Source organism: Pleurodeles waltl, chromosome 8 (assembly GCF_031143425.1).
Source record: "Pleurodeles waltl isolate 20211129_DDA chromosome 8, aPleWal1.hap1.20221129, whole genome shotgun sequence".
Taxonomy (NCBI): domain Eukaryota; kingdom Metazoa; phylum Chordata; class Amphibia; order Caudata; family Salamandridae; genus Pleurodeles; species Pleurodeles waltl.
This window is the reverse complement of record NC_090447.1, coordinates 182,898,302-182,917,293: the sequence shown is the minus strand read 5'-3', so window position 1 is coordinate 182,917,293 and position 18,992 is coordinate 182,898,302. Positions and strand designations below refer to the sequence as shown.

The window sequence follows — 18,992 nt, the reverse complement described above, 5'->3', positions numbered from 1 at the left end:
CCTCCATACTAGGGCGAACCTCCTGCATTCGCGGGAGTCCACTATAAATGTGCCAAAGTCACACCTGACTCCCTTTCAGATGGTCCTTTTTATCGAAGCTGTTCTGCACCCAGGGCAGATTCTGGCTTATTCTCCTGATTGGCGAGTCCAGGATATTCAGGCTATGACACCGATGTTTCAGGTTCTATCCTGGATTTCAATGAGACTGACTCTGAGCTGCTGGCCCTCATGGCTTCCTGCATCTAGCTGGTGATATATGCCAGTTGGTATAAGCAGGCTCTGCAGTGGGACTGGAAGTTCCAGTGGGCACAGCATCAGGGGAATCTCTTCGACGTGGTCCAGATCTTGGAGGAAACTGTGAAAGACCTGCAGTGGTGGCTAACTAACCACAATTGGGCCAAAGGCAGATCTCTTTCCCTTCCCCAGCCAGATCTGACAGTAGTGACAGATGCGTTGCTCCTGGGATGGGGCAGTCATATGGGAGAGGTGGAAATCAGAGGAATCTGGTCTCCTGCGGTAGCAGTACTCCATATCAAAATGCTGTGGCTCTGTGCAACATGACTGGCATTGAAAGCCTTTCTTCCCTTTCTTAAGGGATAGGTAGTGCAGGTGTTCATGGACAACACCACCGCCATGTGGTACTGCAACAAGAAGGGCTTGTCGGGGTTGTGGTTCCTTTGTCAGTAGGTTCTTCGCCTCTGAACATGGCTGGAACAGATAGTGCAGGTGTTCACAGACAACAACACCACTATGTGGTACTGCAACAAGCAGGGCTGGATGGGGTCGTGGACCGTTTGTCAAGAGGCTCTTCACTTCTGGACATGTCTGGAACAGCAGAGCACATCTCTGGTGGTTCAACATCTTGTGGGCTCTCTAAACGCCAGGGCAGACAAACTCAGCCGAAAATTCCTAGCAGATCACAAATTGTGTCTCCATCCGAAGGTGGCGCAAGGTCTCTTTCAGCGAAGGGGAGAGCCTTGGTTAGATCTGTTTGCCTCCACAGGGAGTGCTCAATATTAGCAGTTTTGCACGCTGGAGTTTCCAAGGTGGTATTTGCTCAGAAACACTTTTCATCTTGAGTGGAATTCAGGCCTCCTGTACGCTTTTCTGCCCATACCACTCTTGCCCAGAGTTCTCAAGAAGATTAGGAACTACCGTACCCAAGTAATCCTTGTGGCTCCGGACTGGGCACAGAGAGTCTGGTATCACAAGCTGCTGAGCATGTCCGTCAATCCTCCAATCAGACTGTCTTTTGAAGCATCTTGGGAGAGTTCTTCCCTGGAACTTGTCAACTCTCTGGCGTGGATATTGAGCATAGGCAGTTGACAGCTTTTACCATCCTCCCAAAGTGTGTAACGTAATCTTGGCCACTAGGTGTTCCTCAACCAAAACGTTATACGCCTCTCTTTGAAAGAAATTTGGGGCATGGTACAGACAAGACTGTTGATCCCCATTTTGCCCCTCTTTCTGAGGTTCTACTGTTCATTCTTTCCCTTGCCTGTCAGGGCTCTGCTTTGGGCACTCTTAAGGACTATTTAACTGCTATGTCTGCTTTTTTGTGGTTGCCCGATTGACCCTCCTTATTCAAGACTCCTGTTGTAAATAGGTTCCTCAAGGGTCTTACTCATCTCTTCCCTCCATCCCCTTTATGCAGAGTGGAATCTTAATTTGGTTCTTACCTTTCTGATGTGTGCTCCCTTCGAGACTCTTCACAACTGTCGCCTCAGGTTTCTCACAGTGAAAACAGCCTTCCTTGTGGCAGTTACATCTGCCCGCAGAGTCAGTGAGCTGCAGGCCTTGCCATCTAAGCCTCCCTACCTCTCTATGTATCGGACAAAGTAGTGCTTCGCATTAGGGTCTCTTTTGTGCCAAAAGTGGTCACGCCTTTTCATGTAGGCCAATTTATCACCTTGCCTACTTTTTACTCACCCCCACATTCTTTTAAGGAAGAAGGGAGAGTTCCGGTCCTTGACATCCTTGACATCTGGCAGGCAGCAACGTGTGCTTCTCTGCACACGTTTACCAAACACTATTGCCTGGACAGTCGGGTCCATAGGGACAGGCACTTTGCCTGTTCAGTCCGGCAGGACATCCTTGTTTCAGATTGGTTCACAGACCCTCCTCCGTGGATCGTATTGCTTGGGGATCTATTCAAAGGTAAGGAATCTGCAGATAGAAGTCTCTATCAGATTAAGAAGTTACTTACCTACGGTAATGCCTTATCTGGTACAGACTATATTTAGCTGCATATTCCTTATCAACCCACCCATCCTCCCTGCTCTGCGAACGGATTTCTAGAGGCAAGGACTTCCCTTTCGGGCCCTAGTTTTGACATACCATTGGTCAGTGTTCTTCATGGGTTGCGCCTCTGGTGTGGGAAATTGTAAAAAGAAACTGATGTGCGCTTGGTGTGGCGCCTATACCAGAACAACAGCATCATTTCCGGTACAGATGACGCCGATGACAGATGTGGCACCGATAGACGCCACCTACCGGCACACATGGGTACTACTCACGAAAAATCTTACCGATCCAGTCTGACCTCTGGGGAGAATTCAAAGATAAGAAATATGCAGGTAAATATAGGGCCTCATTCTGAGCTTGGCGGGCGGCGGGCGCTGCCCGCCAAGCGGAAACCGCCACTTGGCCGCTCCGCGGTCAAAAGACCGCAGAGGCCATTCTGGCTTTCCCGCTGGGCCGGCGGGCGCCCACCAAAGGAGCGCCCGCCAGCTCAGCGGGAAAGGCCCTGCAACAATGAAGCCGGCTCCGAATGGAGCCGGCGGAGTTGCAGGGGTGCGACGGGTGCAGTTGCACTCGTCGCGATTTTCACTGTCTGCAATGCAGACAGTGAAAATCTTTATGGGGCACTGTTAGGTGGCCCCTGCACTGCCCATGCCAGTGGCATGGGCAGTGCAGGGGCCCCCAGGGGCCCCAAGACACCCGTTCCCGCCATCCTGTTCCTGGCGGTAAAAACCGCCAGGAACAGGATGGCGGGAAGGGGGTCGGAATCTCAAGCAGCGCCGCCATGGAGATTCAGCCCATGCAGGGGAAATCCGGCGGGAAACCGCCAGATTCCCTTTTCTGACCACGGCTTTCCTGCCGCGGTCAGAATGGGCTGGGAAGCACCGCCAGCCTTTTGGCGGTGCTTCCGTGGTCCCCGGAGTCGGAAAGACCCCCATAGTCTCTACCAAATAAGGCATTACTGAAGGTAAGTAACTTGTTTGATTGGTACTATACAAAGTTGCTTCCCTGCCCAAAGATATCTCAATATTCACAACTGTACTGTCTGAAAGAAGGAGAGTGACATGTCATATAGATAGTAAATCAAGCATCGAAGTGAAATCATATTGAGCCTCTGCCCTGCCAGGTTAAAAGGCAGGGTCCACCTTTAAGATCCTGGGGATGGTGTTGGCTAAATGACTGATACCCAGTGCACAGCAGTTAGTACACCAGGACCAAAATGGGTTAATTCCTGGAAGAAATACCTTCTTGAACCTACGCCACCTATTCATGCTGATGGACTGGGCATGGTCATCAGACAACAATCCTTGGGTTGCCTCTTTAGACATAAAGAAGGCTTTTGACATCCTTGGGTGAGTATACCTGATGGCAGTCCTCATAAACAAAGGGATAGACCCCAAATTTCCACAAGGGATTGCGATACTCTTCAACTCCCCATTAGCATGTGTATGGACTCGGTATATCATACCTGACCCGTTTGCCATAGAATGAGGCACCCGGCAGGGCTGCCCCCTGTTTCCCTATTATTTTTGCATTAGCGATGGGGCCTCTAGCCTCCACACTCCGTGCACGTGCCATGGAATGGGGGGATCCAAGCCGGTGGCAGGTGGCTTATCATCTCGCTATATGTGGCTGGTGCTCTGGGATATCTTAGAAATTACGCCACGGTGCTCCTGCAACTCATGGACCTCCTACAGCGATTTGGAGTGCAATTTGGAGTGGCCTTCAGTCTGAGAGTGAGGTTGGGCAAGTCCCACTTGTTCCGATGACAGCTTTAACTGAATCTCAAAGGAGGGGGCTGCTACGCTCCCCACTTCTTTGGGAGTTCGATTCCATTAAGCATCTGGGAGTTCAAGTGTATTACTCCACCACAAGCTTAATAGACGGCAATGTGGGTAGAGCCATTAGGAATGCAAGATCACCCGTTCCATTTTGGATGTCCCTGCTGCTGTCCCCAGCAGCCAGGATTTCCATTTCCAAAATGCTAATCCTCTTTAGGGTACTGTACTTTTTCTCTGCTCTACCGGTGTTGTTACTGGCCAAACTTTTTGCAGACCTTCACACCCTGCCTGTCTACCCTGATATAGGGTAAGGGCAGATGCTGAGTGGCACTTGCCAAACTGTACACGCCACTAGAGCAGGGCGGATCAGGTGCCCCGAATTATGAGTATTACTATGCAGCTGCCCAACTTCATTGGCCCATGAGATGGCTTGTGGGTCAAAATATATCAGAAATGGGAGATAGATTGGACGGAATGACACCATATTGGACACTACAGTGGTTACTGGGAACTGAGGCCGAGATACCAGGAAACAGGGAAATGCCTTATCGAGGATGGTCAAGTCTTGTTGCATCACTTAAGTATCCAGGAAACATGGTAACCCTCCCCCCCATATGTGCCAGCACTGCCCCTGTGGGCGATGCTAGAATGCGAAGAGTTGCAGATGCACACACACATGCGATTGCATGGTCTAATGCGGGATTGACGTTATGGGGAGACCTGTTCACCGACAAGATCATTAGTACACTTGAATGTCTGGTAGGTGATTATGGGATACCGCAAGGCTCCTTCCTCCTTTACGCTACACACACAAGTCATTTGGCATAAAACATACGACAAACTGGAGACTTTGGTAGTGCCTCAGGTTCTGTTGATGCACAGGAATGCCTTCAAGGCCATAACACAATTAGATAACACCATATGATTGGAAAGTGAGACCCCCCCTACACCAGCTCTGAGGTTATAGGGGCATGGCCCTTGCAACATCGCTGACGGACAAACAATTGACAAGGGTTTGAGCGTACTGAAACTCATCTCAACAAATGCTACGTTTAAATACACGCAGTTCAATGATATGCACTACACGTATCTAACCCCTAAATGGTTGGCACCCATGCACCCGTGATCCAGGGGCCCTTGCCCTCTCTGCCACACCACTGCAGCTGACTTTATATACATGGTGTGGGATTGCGCACAACATGCTCCCTACTGGGAAGAGAGAGCAGTATTTCTCACAGGCGCTCTAGGCACTCCCTTCCAGAAGGAAAGTGTGCATTGTTTATTGTGCGTCGCTGCCCAAACGGCAGCACGCAAACCTGTCAACAAGTTTGTGGACCTTTGCATTGAAACTGACAGAAAGCAGAATAACCATGTCCTGGAAATCTGCCACCCCTCCCCTAATTAGGATGTGGCTCTCAGACTTTTTCTCAAGCATATTAGCGGAATTACAAGCGCTGCGGGCCACTGGGTCAGGACATGCTCCCCTAACCACTTTATCGGACTGGTAGACATATCTCGAGAGGATAGAAAGAAGTTCAGTCTGACAATCAACCACCGTAGACGGTCCCCACAAAGGGCCGTCTTTAGGACTGGTGGCGCCCTGTGCGACAGTTTATTGTGGCGCCCCCCACCCCATCACCTCGTCCTGGGTTTCACTCACTACCACCCGGCAAATGTGCCCCTGATCTCTCCATCGCTCCCCTTTCACATACATTCATGTGTTTTAAAGCACTTGTAAAGGCTGACTTTACTAATCCACTCAGCTAGCCACTTAAAATATTGGGGCATATTTAAGAGCCCCTAGCGCTTTTCTAACGCCACATTAGCGCCATTTTTTTCACTCTAATGTTAGAAGGCAAAAATCGCCGTGCCATATTTACAAAGTGCATGCATTGTGCCATTTTGCATCCCTTTGCACTATATCATGCTTGCGCCAGGCATAATGTATGCAAAGGTGGCATTCCCCCATTTTGGGGGGCCAAAAAATGACGCAAAGAAATCATACTGATTCCTTTGCGTAATTTCTTTCCGGCACTTTTAACACCTGCTCAGAGCAGGCGTTAAAAGGAGACTTCTGTTGGTTACAATGGGCCACTGTGTGCTTTGCAGGATTAGCATCAACATTTTTTACGCTAATCCTGCACAGCACCGGACTAGTATAAAGAAGTGGTGGAGTGGGGGGGGGGTGATAAGGGGTGCAAGAAAAGTGGTGCAGAACTGTGTGCAGCGCCACATTTTTCAAATATGCCCCATAGGGCAGTGCTTAATTTGTAAATAAAAAGGTGCCAGTGCCCAAAGCCCTCCTCTTAAACACACAGGTGCTGCAATTAAATGTGTGAACACAGAATACAGAGGCAGCGTAATCGTGAAGCCAACTCGGGCCTCTTCAATCCATTTACAGGTACTCCCTGCCCCTTCAGCTCATTCTTGCGGATTTCTGCTTTTTCCTTTTGTGACGCTTTTTTGTTTTTCTCTTCCTCTGTCTTTCCCATATGTGTCTTTTTCTTGCAGTCAATGTTTGAGGCAGAAAAATAAGCGCCGGCCCTCAAAAATAAGTGCCAGAGCTCCGCACTGGACACAATAAGCACAAATTAAGCACTGCCTTAGGGGCATATTTAAGAGCCCCTAGTCCCATTCTAACGCCACATTAGTGTCATTTTTTTTACACTAATGTGGTGTTAGAATGCCAAAAACCCTGCGCCATATTTACAAAGAGGCGCAATGCATGCATTGTGCCACTTTGTAACACTTTGTGCTACATTATGCCTGCGCCAGGCATAATGTATGCAAAAGGGGCATCCCCCCATTAGGGGGGCCAAAAAACATGTCGCACAGAAATCTGACAGATTTATTTGCGTCATTTTTTTCCAGCACTTTTAAAGTGTGCTCAGAGCAGGCATTAAAAGAAGTCTTCCATTGGTTACAATGAGCCTCTGGGTGCTTTGCAGGATTAGCGTCAACATTTTTTATGCTAATCCTGCAAAGCGCCAGACTAGCATAAAAAAATTCTGACGGTAGTCCCATAACCACTGCCATGGTGCACCGTATTTTAAATATGACACACACATGGTGGCGTTAGGGGGGTGCTAAGGGGCGCTAGAAAAGTGGCGCAGCACTGTGTGCAGCGCCACTTTTTTCAAATAGGCCCCAATAGGGCAGTGCTTAATTTGTAAATAAAAAGGTGCTGGTGCCCAATGCCCTCCTCTTAAACACACTGGTGCTGCAATTAAATGTGTGAACACGGAATACAGAGGCAGCGTAATCCTGAAGCTATACTAGGCCTCCTCAATCCATTTACAGGCACTCCCTGCCCCTTCAGCTCACTCTTGCGGATTTCTGATTTTTCCCGTTGTGACGCTTTTTAGTTTTTCTCTTCCTCCGTCTTTCCCATATGTGTCTTTTTCTCACAGTAAATGCTTGAGGCAGAAAAGTAAGCACCGGCCCTAAAAAATAAGTGCCGGTGCTCCGCACCAGAAACATCTAGCACAAATTAAGCACTGCCATAGGGGCATATTTAAGAGCCCCCTAGTGCCATTCTAACTCCATATTAGTGTCATTTTTTTACACTGATGTGGCGTTAGAAGGCCAAAAAAGCTGCCCCGTATTTACAAAGAGGAGCAATGCATGCATTGCACCACTTTGTAACCTTTTGCGTTGCCTTATGCCTGCGCCGGGCATAATGTATGCAAAGGGTGCATCCCCCATTAGAGGAGCCAAACAAATGACGCAAAGAAATTATCAGATTTCTTTGCATAATTTTTTTCAGGCACTTTAAACACCTGCTCAGAGCAGGCATTAAAATGAGGCGTCCATTGGTTACAATGGGCCTCTGGGTGCTTTGCAAGATTAGCGTCAACAAATTTTACGCTAATCCAGCAAAGCACCGGACTAGCGTAAAAAATTCTGACGCTAGTCCCCTAACTACCGCCATGGTGCACAGTATTTTAAATGTGATGCACATAAGAGGGCGTTAGGGGGGCGCTAAGGGTTGTAACAAAAGGGCGCTGCACTGTGTGCAGCGCCACTTTTCTTAATTATGCCCCATAACTCTGTATTTTAAGCAGGCATGTTAACCCTCTATGCTACTTTATGTTGAGTCAAAGCTGCCAACAGGCAAAACTCCTATCTCTCTCTCTAGCAGGAACATTAATCACAAGAGGTATCTAGAAATGTTAATTGTTTCTTTAAGGCTAAACGCTCAAGGAACTTTTCAGCAGGTGCTTTTAAATCGCATGTTTCGGACGTTATTGCTAAACACAGCGCCCCCTGGAGGTCCGCGCCCGGTGCGGTCGCACTGCTCGCACCGCCCAAAAGCCAGCCCTGTCCCCACACCATCCTAATACTGTAGACACACGACGCATACTCACCACACACTCTCCACACACTCTCAGCGCTCACGATACACTTAACAGGGAACATCCTATGTAGGCACAGTGCCCTCTTCCAGGTTAGCTGAGAGATGGGCCCTGCTTGCACAAATAATGAGTAACATTTGAGTCAAGACTTGTTCCCCCTTTGTATCTTTACTGGACGCTCATCTCCCCTCACCCCCCCCCCCCCCCCCTCTCCCCCACCCATCCCTATTGGCAAACAGATTAACACATGCCACAAGTAATGTTATAGTTTATTCCATTAAGTTATAACGGTAATGGAGATCAGATATATAATGCAACCAGCAGTAACATTACTGAATGACTGTATTTGCTCTTCGTACGTTAACATCACTTCCAATTATACAGATAACCACACCTCATGGACAGTGAGAATGCAAGTAATTGCAATGCAATTATTTTTTTTATTTTTGCCATACTACAAGACTTGTATATGTTCTATTCATGTTGATACAACCAATAAAGAAATGTATTTTTTTATAAGGTAGGGTACGCCAGCATTCCATGTCCAGCTTAAGGAGGAATACGAGGAGTGATATATTGACTTCCTAGGCCTTATGCAAGTTAATTATGCTAAGCATGCCAAGGTACTTGAAATGATCTGAGGCCCAGCTTTCACACTGTTCTTAGTAGATTGTTGTGTTGAGAGTTAAACCTTTACCTCTTTCGAAGTTAGTCTTGGGATGTTATCTCTGACTTGGATTTCAATCGTATCATGAATTCCTCCTCCACAAAGGTCAAATACGAGGGACCTTTATCCCATTTAGACCACAAATGCACCCCCCGTTTGGAGCACAGTCATGATCACTGACTGCTACAGTTGCTCTTTCGGCGAAAAAGGACAAGTCAGTTTACAGACAAGCAGTTAAAAGATGGATTGGGTTGAGTGTTAGACATTGCCATAGGGTTTTCAAGCAGGAACTCCAGGAAGGCATTCCAGAAGAAGGAGAGCTGCGTCCTCTGCTCTGCTTTGAGTAATGGGTATTTTAGCATTGGCTAGTGGCCACTTAAGCTTCCACCCATTTCTTTAAAAATCATTTCTTGTTTACAAAGGCTGAAACTGAGGTCTGCTTTGGTCCTTTTGTGCTGGGGGTTCCTTGCTGTGCAGTTCTGTTAAATGTGCACTCAGAGCTGCATTCGTTAAGACTTATTAATTGACAAGACTTTAAGTAGATGCAGAATTCGCCAGAAGAAGCATCCATTTTAACAAGTGCTTACATTCTGTAACAGTTTTTTATTGTACATTTCACTATCCCGCTGATTAACTTTCACCCACTCTTCTCAACTTGAAGTGCTGATTGTTTTGTCTTTTGTACATTTTTGTCCAAATTGGATTTACAACTTTGCTTTATCATTCCCACCCCGCACCTGTGGAGTGAGGTAGTAATTGACGAGCAAGACATCAGGTCACATTAGGGGATACCCTTGCAGCTCCATGAGCAGAGTCACTCTGACACAATTCAGGCTTCAAAAATGGTGTTTATGACAGTGCATTAACCCGTCTTGGTCCCTTTTCAAGCACTGCTGAACCCCATTTCTCATCTTGCATTTTAGTGGAGGGTGGCGAGAGCAGCTCTTGTTCCTCCTTACTCTCATGCATCCAAAACTTTTTTTCTCAGCAAAACTTATTGTGCTATGTGCTGACAAGAGATCTTCCTAGTTTCATGGTTAAATAAAGGCAGGGTCCTTAGCCTTTACCCTTCAGATATTTATGATTACCTAGATACCACCAGACTAGAGTTAGTTCTGTTTTCTAACACAGAACCCATTCACTTTATACTCAACGTGAAGACTATAATTTCGAAGCACCAAACTATCACACCTATATTTCTTTCTGTTTTTACATCCGCATTTACATTCACTGAAAATAATACATTCTGACTTATTTAAAAATTATTGTTATAAGAGCTAAATTATACAATACTTTTTTCGAAAATCAATCTTTCTCATCCACTGAGATTAAATAAATGCTGTAAATCTTACCCAAGCTCCAGCCACTAAGCCTGATTAACAATTTCTGACTGAAAACCCCGCTTGATGACCGTAGTAACCATCACATACAATCCTGCAGTCTTTTCTTCTTTAACAAAATATTGTCAATTCTTAAGATACTCTGTAGTTTCTGGCAGGGGTCTATGAAACAAACTCGACCCCCCCAGATCACCACTAAATTTGAGGTCATGGTAAATGCTTATACATTATTGTTTTACATAACGATCATGAGAGTAAGTCTAATGACTTTGAGTGCAGGAACTCTTTGTTGCCAATATTTACTTACTTGCCACTTCCCATTCAAAGTCATGAGAATTACTACACAGGAGATAGTGATTTGATGAAACAAGAGGTGAAAGATTGATCTTCTGACTAGTATGCCAATTCACTAACAACTAAATTAGACCACTTCCCTAACACATACTTTCTCAAAGATGTCTGCCGTGTACAGTATTATATTGTTACTTGTGGTATGAAATGTTACAAGTGCTGTTCACTTCGCATCACAGTGTTTGCATGCATTCTAAAGATTTACCATTCTGTAGCTGTGAAGTCCCAGTGTTCTCATAACAATATTGTTGGTATTGTGTATCCATCAATGACTACTTTTCTGGGTCAATACATTCTCCAGTGATCATGCTAATAGTTCTGGTGGTATTGTACCACTAGACTCTTTCCTGTGTGACATCGCTAATTTTTTAATTCCTGTGAATTAAAGCATGTATTAATTGACTGCATTAATGCACTACATTCAGATAAAACAAATATATTGTGTCCTAAGATTATATATCAGCAACTTCTGTATCTTTTCATTTCAGAATAAAGAAAATGGAAGTTTTCATGGTGTTAATCCTGAAGCAAGATATAGAAGCTCTCCATTTGAAGATCCATCTTTTAACTTGCTTCCTGCTTCTTGGAATAATGCTTCTCTTCGCAGCTCACCTGTTCCGCTGTCGAAAGAGTTGAAGCTATCTACAGTTACTTTTACAACACAAAACAGTGTCAATGCATTAAATGCTACAGGTGCTGTGCCAATACAGCCGTTAATTGTAAATCACAGTAGATCACAGGAAAATATAAACATCTTTCAGAACCCATTTGTTGGCGAAACAAACTTTGAAGTTGATTGTTCAAACCCTTTCACAGGACCTGTGTGTTCAGGAAACCCATTTAAAACTCACAATTTCAAAGTAGCTACCGAATCCTATGAAGATGTTGACATATCTGATAAACTCCTCATCTCTACAAAAACCCCCGCTTCAAAGGATCCACCTATGGACACATGTAATTTGGTAAACAAAACTTCTCTGCTTGAAAGTACAAAACCAAAAGGATGGGTAACTTTTGACGAAGAGGATGTTAATTGCAATTTAAATTCAGCTATCAATAATGCTGATAAGTTCAATAAAATCGTTCCCACAAAGCAAGAGGTATCAACAGAATTCTCAAACATGCACATCAATGTTTTTCCTGAATCAGACTTTAGCTTTGACAATGACTGGAACAGAAGTTTCGCATCAAAGACTTTGCCAGCACGAAGGCCTCCTGCACCTCCTCCTATTCCATCAAGATCAAGAACCAGCACTAGGTTACCTACAAAGTCTTCCAATTCATTTGGGCCCAAACGTTCACCTACACAAGAGTTTACTGACAGATAGAATGGAAAGGGAAATCCACACAACTATTTGAAGGCGTGTCACTTTTAAAAGAATGGCTGGGCACTGGAATTATACTGGGTGCAATGCTTTCTGATTGTCAAATGCACTGATTATTATGTTGTTTCATGCACAAACAAATTAATTATATTTATTAAACTATTAAATGTGTATATATCTTGGTCAGAAATATTCATAAGAAGATGTCCAAAGTTATTGAAATGCAAATATATATTTATCTTGAATTGAAATGCATTAAAACAAGGGACCCTCCGTTATTACACTGTTAAATATTTTATTGTTTGGGATAGGATATTCAACACAAGCAAGATAAAACAAAACATTCAATAACTACATTGGGTGTATTTTCTAAGTAAATGTTTGAGTGTTTCAAGTGAGATTTACAAATAATTTTAGAGGATTTTCCAGACAAACGTTATCAGAAAAGGGTTGTCAGTTAAATGTGATATATGACTAAATATAGTGGCCTTCTGAATCGAGATTTCTCATCCACTAGGCATATAAAATATCAAAGTCTGTGTGTACGTGCACTTACGGAGAGCTGTAAACTATCTTTACATCTTCTCAGTCACACCTATTCGTCTTTTATATTTTAGAGAGGTAGGTTGCCAAAGCTCTAACGGCAATATGCAAAAAAGTGATATCTGAGCCGTAAAAACATTTAGGAAGAATTTTATGAAACCGCATGAACCATAAGGGTTTGATCACTTTGTGTCCTTCATGCCAAGCAAGTGCAAACGTTGTACATCCTGTTTCCTTTTTCTGTTGTTGATTGAGGATCCTCTCAATGAGACTCGGTTTTGTTCTATTTTGCAAGTTTACCATTGTTGGTTCATTTTTGTTCTGCCATTTACTACATTGTGTTGTACATATGTATAACTTTGTTTTACTTCTTCATCAGATTTTTTTCATTTTTCAAGAGACGTACCTAAATGGCATCTAGTTACGCTCTTCATGTTGAGTTTGTCATGCTCTCCATCCACGTAAGATGAGAGTCTTTGCCATCTTGTTGAGAAGCCAAGCATGAAGAAATCGCAGCCCCAGGAATGCTTTGGCTGTGGAAAGCCTTCTTCCTTTCAACTCATTAAACATTTTACTTCAAACTTCAAACAAGTAGATCTTTTTTGCCTTTGTCCTTCTTGGAAGTTTCAGAAAGTGTACTATATCCCAGAAAAAAGAAATAACAAAGGGCTTGAAATATTTCTAAATGAAGAACTTCAAATGGAAAAGTTGCTCGCTACGTCTTCTTTAAAAGTCCATTGTTCACGAGCATGGCAGGTATGTCTTAGTAAATGAAACCTGCATTAATAAACATTAAGAAATGAGCACCACCAAATTACCAAAAACGAAGTTGGAAAAGCATCTCTCTTAACAAAGACTGTCATTACAGAGACCGTAGGCAGCAGGTTCAGTAGAGCCTGACCTTTGGACTACTTTTTCGGAATATAATTGTTGGTGTCATCCTCCTCATTAAAGATCTCAGCTTAAGAGTGACACTGATCTGAGGTAAATAGACAATTAAAAAAATAATCAAATCATACCTTATAATAATATCAATATTGTACTTGACAATATTTTCGTTTGGTGAGGTTGCCACTTTCAAATGTCAAATGTTGGCAATGGCTGATTCCTTTCCAGAAACAATATCTTAAATATTTTGTTTTTGTTTTTTAATTCACAGTTGAGTGGTGTACCTGAAATCTGTCTGCTCCAACTGCATTAAAGAAGGATTAATTCCTTTTCCATAAAATGGCAGTCTTAGCAATGTGGAGGTGACTTCTGATGATCAAATGTATTTCTCTTTAATCTGAATCATAGAAGTCGACAAGTGTGAGCTCCTGGGGTCTTGGGTATATTCAATGCACACTTCAGTATCGTAGGTGCATGGTGATAAAGTTGTGGAGAAGCATTATTAGAAAAGCAGGCATTTCTTCATTATGAGCGTAGTTTTTTTATAACGGCATTACCAGTACTTGTGCAGCCAGAAAATAAAATTAATTTACTGAACGTTTGACTAAGATATATACTTCGATCAAGGTTACACACACACATGGGCAGTTACACCAGGCGTTCAGTTTAGGTATTATGGCACTAAACCGTCAGTGTAACAGTGTATATCAAAGGTTTGGAGAATGATGTAGGGATTGATGAGAGACTGGCAGCTTAATAGCACAATCTTAGAGCTTCATTTGATGAGGTGTCCACTCTAGTGAGCATGTATATGCTCGATACACATGGGCACTGCTCCTTCCAGAAAATCTGTTTGTTGTAGCAAAAGTTGAAATATCAATTGATTTCCCTTGAAAAGTGATTTTTTGAACTAAGACACTGTTTGGAGGACAGTCTGAGCTGATTTTGACGGCTAGCTCCACAAGTTCTATAACAATTCTTTTCACGTTTGTTTCCAAGAATTTTAGTGTCACTTTTTGCAAACTCTTAAAATATCAGTACATTTGTTTGGTTACAGTATTAGGGTAGGAGTCATTATACATCCTGTATACTTCTGAAGAATTCATACATGCTAAAAAGGTGAAGGCGTAAGACTTAAAAGCGGCTCTATTTGTAGAAGAATCTCCTTATAACGAGTTGTGTAAGGAGTGATAAACAAAATAGTGCAGAGTGATCAGCCAATGATATCCATCAGCAGTAAAGGAAATGCGAGGCCAGTGTCCAGTAGAAAATGTACATGTCATTATATATTACGCTGGTGCACTTGCTTCATGAACTTGCTTACAGAGAAATAACAAACAGTTAGTTAAATATAATTTAATGAATCTGAATCCAGACATTGGGAATCGCCTAGATTCTTATGCTGGGATCAAATATGCTTATAGGAAATGTCATAATTTCAATTGTTTTTGTCGGAATATGGACTTTGGAAAGGCTGAGAAAGGTTGGATTAGAAATCTGCAGTCAGGAGTCCTATATGCGCAGCAATCTTGTTTTATTGCTTACTAAATTTCATATAAACATGTCATGAGGTTTAGAATTCTGAATAGCTGACCACAATTCAGTGGTGGGGTATTTTCGCTGAAGTCACTAAAGGCCTAGAGACCCTGTAGCCCCAAAAAGTAGAGCTTAGACTGGGTCTAATGGTTTAGGGTGTCAATTTTAGGTCCCAGTGTAGATTTCAGGTTCATACCTCTCTGTGTATTCCTGAACAATGCCATAGCCTATGCTCTTCATACTGATTAAGCCATGCAGCTCCACATAGGTTTTGAAGTGGGTACTGTAGGATCCAAACTTTACCTGATTTCTCCTGCTTCCTTTCCCTAATCTTCATTGTCTTGCTCCTTTCTGCTCTAAGCACCCATGGAGATTTGAAAAAGTAGCCAAACTGATTGGAACCATTTACAGTATCTTCCCCCACAAAGGACAGCCATCACTCAAGAGTGTGCGGAAAGCGAAAGCTCTAAAGTAAGTCCTTTAATGGCCCTGCAAGGGGCAAAGGCTGCCTGATGAATTTTCTGCTGGGCCTTCGTGGACTGAATCATACACCGCCGCACATGCAAAATGGCCTTTGTCCCCCATGGGCATGATGTGACTGCTGTAGGAGAAAACAGTTTTTGCCACTGACCACATTCATGTAGAAGCCATACACAAGAAAATCACAGTGTTATTCTCAAGGACTACCAGCTTTAATTGAATTGCCCAGATACATGAAGGGTCCTCGCCTATTTTGAGGAGCTGTTTGTGTTTTTCTTAATGGGATATTGTAAGCTTTGTTTTCTGGAGCAATGCATTCTGTGCAAAATATGGTATCCCGAAGCTGTCAAAAGCAACTTGTTTCTGTATTTTTGCCACACTGATGCGTCCATGTGTGCTCCTTCGTGGTTGATGGGTTGCTTCCAAACTGTTGGAATAAAGCCCTCGAATTGTGATATTAAGGTTTAAACATTTCTTCAGTGGCATGAAAGAACCATGTTGTATTTAAACTCACGATTTTTGATTACAGCTTTGTGGTTAAAAAGACATAACAGCAAGAGGCGCTTCTGTTGTGCTCATATTTAATTTCTGCTTTAAAAGCCGATGTTCATGGAAGAACTCTGCTTCAAAGTGTGAAATACCCTGTTCAGTTTCTGGCGATCTATTGTGAATAGTGTGTTAAGTATATAGTCTATATAAGAAACGAGCTGAATCTCTCTATTTAGTATAACCTGTCAGTTCAGATCGCAGGTTTGTGATCAATAGGTTTATTACCTGTGGTATATTTATTGCGACCAAAAATGGTCTTGAATGTATGTGATGTATAGCTTACCAACACTGTTTACAGGACGGAGGAGTTGTAAAAACCTAATGCAATGTGTTCAAAATCATATCGCATATTTAAAGGGCACTGCAAACTCTTAGAAGTAATGCAAGTAAAATGTATGTTATTTGCTGAAAATGGACCAATGCTTCGAGTAAACCGTGTATCCTGCATTTAAACAAGTTATGTTCCCTGTGGTTAAGGTGCTCTGTATACATGTCTAAGTTACTTAAGACTGTACTATCAACTGTACAGAACTGCAGTCCTGATTGTACTGTATCACCACCATATCCTGTGAAACGTAGTGCGACTGAAATAAATTTAACTGTCTACAAATACTCCTGCCTTTTTAATCATAATCGACACATTTATTTTTAGGATTTCTTCAAAAAATCAGAACACCTGGCATCCACGCCACCATCCCGCCCTTAGTTCAGGAAGTGAGAATATTTGAATAACTCTGCACCAATACAGGTGGTCAAGCATCATTCTTTTTATTGCTCAAGTGTTCAAAAACGGACATTAAATTCTATCAAAGGATATAACAGTGCATATCTTCTGGTGAGTAGTCACAAAATAGTGTGAAAAGGTTTACACAATTGAAGGTATATGTCTCAGTAATAAGAAACCAAAACATTATGCATCCAATATTTACAAAGAACGTTTATGGTACATATTTTGCTCAGAGAATATGACACAATTTAATGTATACAGCTAAGCTGTTGATTTTCTGCATATGCAAAAGGAAAGATTGATGGCAAACATTTTGTCCACAATTTAAGAATGGTAATAATATATCTTGAGCAAACACAGACAGATGCTCAGAGTGCAATGTGCTATTTATTATCAATGGTAAGTGTGCCGTGAGGAAATGATTGAGAGGCGAAGCCTTAAGTGGGTCATGATGGCCCTCCCCTGCCTTCGACAATGGTGATAAATTGCATACTACTTTCTGAACGTAAGTGGTTTAAACCATGCTGCCTTGTCTTCTGAAATAGTTACAAACATAGGTATATAACAAGAACCGTACACAAAGTGTAACATCCACACATTTAGATAAAATCACACTTACCAGGCCTTGTGGCTGTAGCAGTGCTTTTTTCATCTCGCCTTGTAGTCTGTGAGACAATAAGCAGTATTTCTCGTCAGTTAAGGTGTTTTGTGGTAATCAAATCGAATTACACTTTTGATCTCTAATAGATCTCTGAATGTACATATATTAGTATACGGTTCCAAATAAAGTGATTTTGCGCTATACTTGTTTTTACAGTCATGACATACATAATATATAGGCAGATGTGCAGTGTAATGTGCTATGTATTATCATTGCTGGCTGCGAGAAGGGGCCACGGCGCACGAGGGCTGGATCTCCCAGTGGGTTATGCTGCCACTGCACACTCTGGAAATCTGCTGATTTCTCAAGTGCAAAAGTAAGTAAACATTTTCAGAAGACAAGGGGTTAAAACCAAGCAGTGAGATAGGGTCGCAATAACTAAGCTTTGTAAAGACCCTGGTTTTCTTTTCTCAACTTCCCTGATGTAGCCCTGCCTTCATCCTTAAAGGCCTTGTGAGGTGGGGGGGGGGGGCTGTAGCCACATCTCTTGCCTTTTACTAGCGCTGGTGCAGCCTCCGTCCTCTCCTTTCTACCTTCTGGAGAATATATATGAGTTACTCCCGCTAAACTAAGGAACCACACAACTTTGAGTACCCACAGAGAATGCCCCTCCAAATAACATCCACTTTCGCTTCCTGCCCCCATCCCAGCAGCCTACTTAACAAGGGTTCTTTGATACTCCCCTACAGATAAGCTCACTCTGGGGGAGAACGCTAGCTCCAGCTGACACTAACTACAACAGTCAGCTTCTATAGTCCCCTTCTCTCCTACAGTCACATTTATCTCCAAACAAGTGTGCAAGCCTACACTGCTTTCCAGCAACAATTACCCTGAACACCTACACCCCTCCAATTCGCAACAGCTTCTCCACTGGATGGGGTTACGGTGCCACTGAACCAGTAAAATTGAGAACAGCTGATGCAGTCTGTCTCTGCCAGAATTCAAAACGGACTTTCATCCTCAACTCTGCTTTGACACCAGGTTCATTCACCGTTCATACTCCAAACAGGACCATCACACACACCATCTTTGAGTCCCACCTTATCCTATACTACTGGTTGATTTAGGCCTTCCTGATTCAGATGTGCTAAGCCTGCCCCTATGCCATGCTCTGAAGCGTCCGTCTCCACTATGAATTCCTTTGAGTTGAGTAATCAGGGGCCTTGAGCACAGGTGCTGTGCACATGGCTTCCTTGAGAGAATCAAAGGCTTTCTGGCAAGCCTCAGTCCAGTTTACAAATCTGGGTTGCTTTTAAGAAGTCAGCTCAGTCAAGAGGAAACCATGGTGCCATACCTCTTTACAAACCTCCTTTAGTAGCCAGTGAGGCCCAGGAAGGCACTCACTTCAGTTTCGGTTCTAGGTGGTTGCCAAGCCATGATAATTTCAATCTTGGCCTGGAGGGGCTGCACCTGGCCACCACCTACCAGGTGTCCCAAATATACCACGGAACCCTGCTTAATCTGGCACTTAACAGCCTTGATTGCCTGTCCCGCCTGTTGCAGGACCTGGAGCACTTCTTGGAGGTGAGGCAGGTGTTCCTCCCAGCT

At 43.5% G+C, this 18,992-nt stretch overlaps 1 protein-coding gene across 8 annotated transcripts in view; it reads left to right on the top strand.

Moving 5' to 3' along the window:
• Positions 1-16,668, top strand: part of SYNJ1 (synaptojanin 1) — a 767,318-nt gene extending 750,650 nt beyond the window's left edge. For 7 of the 8 annotated variants that reach the window (XM_069204034.1, XM_069204040.1, XM_069204035.1 and 4 more), the window contains one exon: positions 11,224-16,668. In XM_069204034.1, the coding sequence (XP_069060135.1) occupies positions 11,224-12,063 (840 nt within the window). In that variant the 3' untranslated portion in view covers positions 12,064-16,668. The remainder of the gene's footprint in view (positions 1-11,223) is intronic. The other variant, XM_069204039.1, reaches the window with a different exon arrangement.
• The last annotated feature ends 2,324 nt before the right edge of the window (positions 16,669-18,992 follow it).